The 7,570-nt window shown below is 64.8% G+C and overlaps 2 protein-coding genes across 2 annotated transcripts in view; one reads left to right on the top strand and one right to left on the bottom strand.

The window, feature by feature from the left end:
* Positions 1-7,570, top strand: part of RSAD2 (radical S-adenosyl methionine domain containing 2) — a 54,750-nt gene that overhangs the window by 14,805 nt on the left and 32,375 nt on the right. The window contains exon 3 of the mRNA XM_014540538.1: positions 3,489-3,745. Coding sequence (XP_014396024.1) covers positions 3,489-3,745 — 257 coding nt within the window. The remainder of the gene's footprint in view (positions 1-3,488; positions 3,746-7,570) is intronic.
* Positions 4,713-7,570, bottom strand: part of CMPK2 (cytidine monophosphate (UMP-CMP) kinase 2, mitochondrial) — a 5,891-nt gene continuing 3,033 nt past the window's right edge. Inside the window, exons 2-3 of the mRNA XM_014540565.1 lie at positions 7,028-7,261; positions 4,713-6,284 (exon numbers count right to left, since the gene is read on the bottom strand). Of these exons, the coding sequence (XP_014396051.1) occupies positions 6,158-6,284; positions 7,028-7,261 (361 nt within the window). The 3' untranslated portion in view covers positions 4,713-6,157. The remainder of the gene's footprint in view (positions 6,285-7,027; positions 7,262-7,570) is intronic.

Raw genomic sequence — 7,570 nt, 5'->3', positions numbered from 1 at the left:
TGGATATGGGTGTGGATGTGGGTGTGGATGTGGGTGTGGATATGGGTATGGATATGGGTATGGATATGGGTGTGGATAGGATGTGATGGTGTGGATGCTGACGCAGACATGGGCCTGGACTGAGGTGGAGAGAGCAGGTGATGAGTCAGCGCAAAGGGGAGAGGGCGGTGGAGGTCTCTGAGGCCGAGTCGTGGGCAGGGCCTCTTTGGGAGCCACGGGAAACAGCCACCCGGACGAAGGAAGCCCTAGGAGGCCGAGTGTGAGGAGCAGGTGACCTGTGGGGACCGCGCTGGGTGCTGCCCACGCCTGGCCTGCAGGGGGCAGCAGAGGCTGCAGGAATGAGGCGGCCAGGCCAGTATATGCGGTGGCTCCTTGGAAGGAAAAGCGAGGTGGGTGGGAGGGCTGAGACGCGGTCACCCAGCCGGCAGCCGGCTTCCCGTTTCCCGGGGGAATTTAAGGCGATTTTTGTTTATAAAACACTCATGTGTGGTCGCCAGAGGGAGGGCGTGGAGGGGGAAGGGGTCCTCGTACAGGTGACGGGGATGTGACTCTGGGTGGGGGGCACCCCGTGCCGTATACTGACCTTGTGACATAGAAGCCACACCTGAAGCCCGGTGTCCGTGCTGACCGACGTCACCCCGATGAACTGTATGAAAAAGACCGACCGACCGAAGGGTGGAGGGAACTGGTGGTGGTGCTGGCACCGGGCTCCCCGATGACTGAACCGTAACAACACGGGATAAAAACAACGTGCCCTGAGCCCCGATCCCGTTAAAACCATCGGGGACTCGGGACGACAAGTGAATTCGACTCGCTGTGCAACGGTGGAGTCCTGGCCCTCAGGAGTGGGGGGGAGGGGTGGTCTCTGGGGCCCAGGGCTCTGCAAACACCGCCTCTCACGCAGCTCGCAGCCCCGTCCGTCCGCGGGGAGCGGGGCACCTGCTCGCACCCGGAGCTCGCTGGCTCGCGGCGTGTTGTGCACATAGAAGAGGGAAATGTGATCGTTTTTGTTGAAAGAGCCACCACAGTCCTGCCCACAGTCCTCTGTGGAGGTCTCCCCACGCTCCCCACCCTGACCCTGTTCTCCCCTCGGCTAACTGCCTGCAGGTGGACAGACCGGCGCTCCCGCGGGAACGGCCGCCCTCGAGGAAGGCGCCTGAGGGAGGTGCCGACTGCGGCGAAGGCTGAAGGAGACCCTCGGACCGCTTCCCCCAGCGTGTGCCCGCTGCCGGCTGTCGGACCGCTTCCCCCAGCGTGTGCCCGCTGCCGGCTGTCGGACCGCTTCCCCCAGCGTGTGCCCGCTGCCGGCTGTCGGACCGCTTCCCCCAGCGTGTGCCCGCTGCCGGCTGTCGGACCGCTTCCCCCAGCGTGTGCCCGCTGCCGGCTGTCGGACCGCTTCCCCCAGCGTGTGCCCGCTGCCGGCTGTCGGACCGCTTCCCCCAGCGTGTGCCCGCTGCCGGCTGTCGGACCGCTTCCCCCAGCGTGTGCCCGCTGCCGGCTGTCGGACCGCTTCCCCCAGCGTGTGCCCGCTGCCGGCTGTCGGACCGCTTCCCCCAGCGTGTGCCCGCTGCCGGCTGTCGGACCGCTTCCCCCAGCGTGTGCCCGCTGCCGGCTGTCGGACCGCTTCCCCCAGCGTGTGCCCGCTGCCGGCTGTCGGACCGCTTCCCCCAGCGTGTGCCCGCTGCCGGCTGTCGGACCGCTTCCCCCAGCGTGTGCCCGCTGCCGGCTGTCGGACCGCTTCCCCCAGCGTGTGCCCGCTGCCGGCTGTCGGACCGCTTCCCCCAGCGTGTGCCCGCTGCCGGCTGTCGGACCGCTTCCCCCAGCGTGTGCCCGCTGCCGGCTGTCGGACCGCTTCCCCCAGCGTGTGCCCGCTGCCGGCTGTCGGACCGCTTCCCCCAGCGTGTGCCCGCTGCCGGCTGTCGGACCGCTTCCCCCAGCGTGTGCCCGCTGCCGGCTGTCGGACCGCTTCCCCCAGCGTGTGCCCGCTGCCGGCTGTCGGACCGCTTCCCCCAGCGTGTGCCCGCTGCCGGCTGTCGGACCGCTTCCCCCAGCGTGTGCCCGCTGCCGGCTGTCGGACCGCTTCCCCCAGCGTGTGCCCGCTGCCGGCTGTCGGACCGCTTCCCCCAGCGTGTGCCCGCTGCCGGCTGTCGGACCGCTTCCCCCAGCGTGTGCCCGCTGCCGGCTGTCGGACCGCTTCCCCCAGCGTGTGCCCGCTGCCGGCTGTCGGACCGCTTCCCCCAGCGTGTGCCCGCTGCCGGCTGTCGGACCGCTTCCCCCAGCGTGTGCCCGCTGCCGGCTGTCGGACCGCTTCCCCCAGCGTGTGCCCGCTGCCGGCTGTCGGACCGCTTCCCCCAGCGTGTGCCCGCTGCCGGCTGTCGGACCGCTTCCCCCAGCGTGTGCCCGCTGCCGGCTGTCGGACCGCTTCCCCCAGCGTGTGCCCGCTGCCGGCTGTCGGACCGCTTCCCCCAGCGTGTGCCCGCTGCCGGCTGTCGGACCGCTTCCCCCAGCGTGTGCCCGCTGCCGGCTGTCGGACCGCTTCCCCCAGCGTGTGCCCGCTGCCGGCTGTCGGACCGCTTCCCCCAGCGTGTGCCCGCTGCCGGCTGTCGGACCGCTTCCCCCAGCGTGTGCCCGCTGCCGGCTGTCGGACCGCTTCCCCCAGCGTGTGCCCGCTGCCGGCTGTCGGACCGCTTCCCCCAGCGTGTGCCCGCTGCCGGCTGTCGGACCGCTTCCCCCAGCGTGTGCCCGCTGCCGGCTGTCGGACCGCTTCCCCCAGCGTGTGCCCGCTGCCGGCTGTCGGACCGCTTCCCCCAGCGTGTGCCCGCTGCCGGCTGTCGGACCGCTTCCCCCAGCGTGTGCCCGCTGCCGGCTGTCGGACCGCTTCCCCCAGCGTGTGCCCGCTGCCGGCTGTCGGACCGCTTCCCCCAGCGTGTGCCCGCTGCCGGCTGTCGGACCGCTTCCCCCAGCGTGTGCCCGCTGCCGGCTGTCGGACCGCTTCCCCCAGCGTGTGCCCGCTGCCGGCTGTCGGACCGCTTCCCCCAGCGTGTGCCCGCTGCCGGCTGTCGGACCGCTTCCCCCAGCGTGTGCCCGCTGCCGGCTGTCGGACCGCTTCCCCCAGCGTGTGCCCGCTGCCGGCTGTCGGACCGCTTCCCCCAGCGGGTGCCCGCTGACGGCTGGCGGACCGCTTCACCCAGCGTGTGCCCGCTGACGGCTGTTTCAACATCAACACGGAAGACTTGGGTTTCTCTTCCCAATCAAAACTCAAAAAAGAATCTTTCCTTCCGGCTAGTGTGGCCCAGTGGTTGAGCATCAACCCTTGGACCAGGAGGTCACCGTTCAATCCCCGGTCAGGGCACAGGCCCGGGTTGGGGGCTCGATCCCCAGCGCGGGGCGTGCAGGAGGCGGCCGGTCCGTGATTCTCTCTCGTCACTGATGTTTCTCTCTCTCCCTTCCTCTCTGAGATCAATAAAAATATATTTAAAAAATGAAAGCCATCTCTCCTCCCTGAAGGTGAGCACGCCTGCCGGACCCGGGGGAGCTCACCGTCCAGGCCTTGCCCAGAGGGCAGTCTGCTCGCTACTCAAGGGCCTGACTGCTCCGGAGGCTGGCGTGCACCTCGTCACGGCAACACAAGCACAGCCACGAACGCCACGCGTGTTCGTGAAAATCCCGGAGACTCACAGGCAGTTCACGGCGTGGTATCCAACCACGGTGTGTGGTGATCGGCGACTGCCGCCGGGGCTGGGGCCTGGCGGGGCGTTAGCCAATCTCAGAAGCAGCCCCGTGGCGCCCGGAGCTTCTGGGAGGGGAGCTGGGTGCGGAGGGTTTAGGGGCAAGTGAACAAGAACACACGGAGCCCGGACGCCTCTGAAGGCCGGGCTGAGACCGCCACCCTCTGGGACGTCAGCCCGGCGCCGCAGGTGAGCTCCGGCAGCGGCGGCATCGGTGTGGACAAGGCGGGAGCTTTGTCTCCAGCCTGGGAGACCAGAAACCACGCCATCGGCACACGACCGGGCCCAGGGCAAGCCGCTCGGCCCAGCCCCACGTTCTCAGCCGGAGGCCTTTCCTGGGATACTGTTCTGACCCCAGGGCTGTGCTTGGAATTCTTGAAGCAAGAAGTCAGCCCCTTTTAGGGATGTGCTGCTTCAACCTAGACATGCCCTGTGCTTCGTCCCTTGTCCTCCCCCTAGAGCAGGCGTTTCCGTAAAAGGAACCTCTGTTTCTCGGGGTGCAGCCTGGGCGTAGAGGGAAGTGCTCTCTCAGCCACACAGCCCAGCTCCGGACGGGTTACAGCGAGCTCTCTCCGCCCCCTGGTGGGCACAGGATGGACTTGCTGGGAGGCCACTGGGTTCCATTTTCATGAAACAAAATAGAGAAAAAGAGCCCAGTCCTGCGTGGGGGATGGAACCAAATGCCATTCGTTACAGGTTCCCACGTGATCTTTTCAAAGTTCAGGATCAGCCACGAGGTGCTGCCAAGCAGACGGCGGCCAGGGCCGTCCCCGGGGGAACCCACAGGCCCACGCGGGATGCTGTGCGTTTGATCTTTGCCACGGGAACCTTACAATCGGGTCGCTGGTGAAGATCCCCCGTCAGAGCACGGAGCCGCTCGGCCCCGGAGCCCAGGCCTGACCTCCTTACGGCCCCAAATGCCCCTCCTACCCCAGAGCCACCGGGAGGGCACCTTCGGACATCAACACGCACGCGACCACAGCGCAGGCTGGACACCACAGCGAGTTTATTCGCTGCGAGGGGCGGAAGGGAGGCACGGAAGATGGAAGGCTTGTTTTCCGGGGCAGCACGCAAGCTGTTCAGACCAAGTCATGAACCCCAAGAACATAATTCAAAGTCACATCTTAACGGATCCCGACACTATGTATCAGCTTTAAAAATATGTTCATCTGAAATCGTATTTCCATTTATATGCATCGAAATAGCGTGTATAAATTACCTAGGGTTCTTTTGAAAAACAGAATATCATTAATACTAAACGTTACTATAATTTAAGATTCCATAGCATGATCCTGATAAGGCCTCAAATGTAATTATCTGGGGGCGGGGGTGTCTCAAGAAGACAATCACCTCTCCATCTGAGAACTGGAAGAGATTTAGGTGACCGCCGGGCTCCGCCCACTCCGTAAGACACAGAAAGCATTACTCTCACATTTTCGATCAAGTTACCACTAATATTACATGACTCACCCAAAGCCACCAAGCAGCTAAATGTCCTCTTTTCTCAGCCACCGTTTTCTAGCAAACAGACCGCCAAGCGGATTTCATGGGCCATCACAGACATTCAAGTGCAAGACCACTCACCAGGAGACCCCCTCCAGGGCCCGCTGTGCTCACGACGTGAGACAAACCACACCCGGGGAATGAAAGACACAACCCGCGTGGCCGTGGCTTCCCGGCCCCGTTGTTGGTAGTGAAGCCCGGCCCTAGGCCGCGGGAACCCTGCGGGACTCGGCGCTACGACCACATGGCTGCCTGGCCACGTGCGGGCATCCAGCTCAGGGCAAGACGCTCCCACACCCACGGCCAGTCCCCAGTGGAAAGGGTGGAATCGGAACAAGCAGGAATAATTCCAGAAAGGCCGGCGTGCCTGCGCTTCGGGTCTCGGGGTTGTGAGCTGCCGACACAGGTGGACACGGCTGTACACGTGCCCCCCCGCCCACCAGACACTCCTGGGGGCCAGGACACGCAGGCACGTCCCGCGGGAGGGCTTGGCTCTGGGATCTGGGGCTCAGTCAAGACCATGGGGTGAGGCCGGGCTGGGAAGACGTCCACGCCCACCGTGTCAAGGTCTTGCCAGGGAGCAGGTGTGGGCGTGGCGGAGGCTGGGGCGGGAATGCCGCTGAGCGGGGAGGACTTCCCCGTGGCTCTGTAGACCTCGTGCCTCGGGACAAGACAACCATGGAGGCCTTTGCTGGGACGGCGTGAAGCCCATTCGCAGAACAAGCGCCTGGTGCCGGGCGGAAATCTCTCTTGGCGCCCACGGGAGCGTGGCCCGTCTCAACCCCGACGGGCCCATCGGTCAGAAGCACAAACAATAATTAGGGGGACACGGAGAGGTCTGGTCCCCGATTCTCCGCGGCACACCGAGCGGGAAAGCATGTACCCAGCCCGGGCGGAGAGGCTTGAACATGTGACGAGGCGCCGAGTCACGGCCGCTGAGGACAATGATCGCGGATGAGGCTGAGCACCGCCTGGAGGACCCTCTCCCTCGAGGGGCTGGCGTCCACGGCGTGGCAGCCCGGACTCTCCATACGCTCGTAGGAGACCTCCACCCTGGGGACGGGAGAAGGAACAGGGTTGGCACACGTCTCCGCTCGGCTCTCCGGGCACCCAGCGCTGCCCCACCCGCTGCCCCACCCGCTGTCCCACCCGCAGCGTGAAGCAAGGTCCCCGCTGGGTCTCCCACAGCCTCCCCTGGCGCCAGCTCTGCCACAGGCCATGGTTCAGACACTCTGTCTAATCCCTGACACGGCCCGGCCGGCCTGGCTCAGTGGTTGAGCATCGACCTAGGAACCAGGCGGTCACAGTTCAATTCCTGGTCAGGGCACAGGTCCGGGTTGTGGGCTCGATGCCCAGTGTGGGGCGTGAGGAGGCAGCCAATCAATGATTCTTTATCATCATCATCATCATCATTATCTATCTCTCTCTCTCTCTCTCTCTCTCTCCCTTCCTCTCTGAAATAAGAATCTGTATTTTTAAAAATACCTGGTAGGTTAGGAGTGATGTTTAGCAGCCAGCGTTTGAGTCCCTATTGTCTGCCACGCAGTAGGGCTCTGCGTGAGCCTTCCCCCTTCAGACCCAGTGACTTAGGGAGGACCCACTGGCACCCATTTTGCAGACCAAGTAGCAGAGACTCAGAGAGATGAGGTCATGCGCCCAATGACAACCGTCTCCGCAGTCTGCGCCCCGGAGGGTTTCAGACGAGCCAGAGGTCACACAAGCCAGAGGCCCTCGGCATGCACACTGCTTCCTCCCCTGAGCGTCTGAGCACCCCGCCCGGCGAGGGCAGCACCTACTTCTGACGGAACACGCTGTTGGCCTCCAGCTCCTCCTCCTCGCTGGTCCTCTCCGGGCCCCGGCCTCGGATCCTCCTCAATCTCTCCTCAGGGCTCACCGTGAGCAGCACCACCAGGTTGGGCCTGAGCAGGTCCTTCGGCCACTGGTAAATGGGGTGGTGGGCCGGGGGCAGGTGCTGGACTGCCCCGCTCACCTCGGTGGCGATGGCGTAGGCGGCCGTGCTGTGCCAGTACCTGGGGGGCCAAGGGGTGGTGAGTTCCCCGTCTGCAGAAGGAACCGAGGTGGCTCTGAGCACCAGCCACGGGGGTGCCTCTGCTCGAGCCTCCCTCGCATTGCACCAACTAAATAAATAAACCTGCATCTCCTGTTTAAAGTGTTTATAAAATATCAAGAGTAGCCCGGCCGGCATGGCTCAGGGGCTGAGCGTCAGCCTATGAACCAGGAGGTCACAGTTGGATTCCTGGTCAGGGCGCAGGCCCGGGTTGCAGGCTTGATCCCCAGTGGGGGGCGTGCAGGAGGCAGCCGATCCATGATTCTCTCTC

The sequence above is a fragment of the Myotis brandtii genome, unplaced genomic scaffold (genome assembly GCF_000412655.1).
Source record: "Myotis brandtii unplaced genomic scaffold, ASM41265v1 scaffold247, whole genome shotgun sequence".
Taxonomy (NCBI): Eukaryota; Metazoa; Chordata; class Mammalia; order Chiroptera; family Vespertilionidae; genus Myotis; species Myotis brandtii.
Note: the sequence above shows the minus strand (reverse complement) of the source record. Positions and strands in the feature narration are given on the sequence as shown.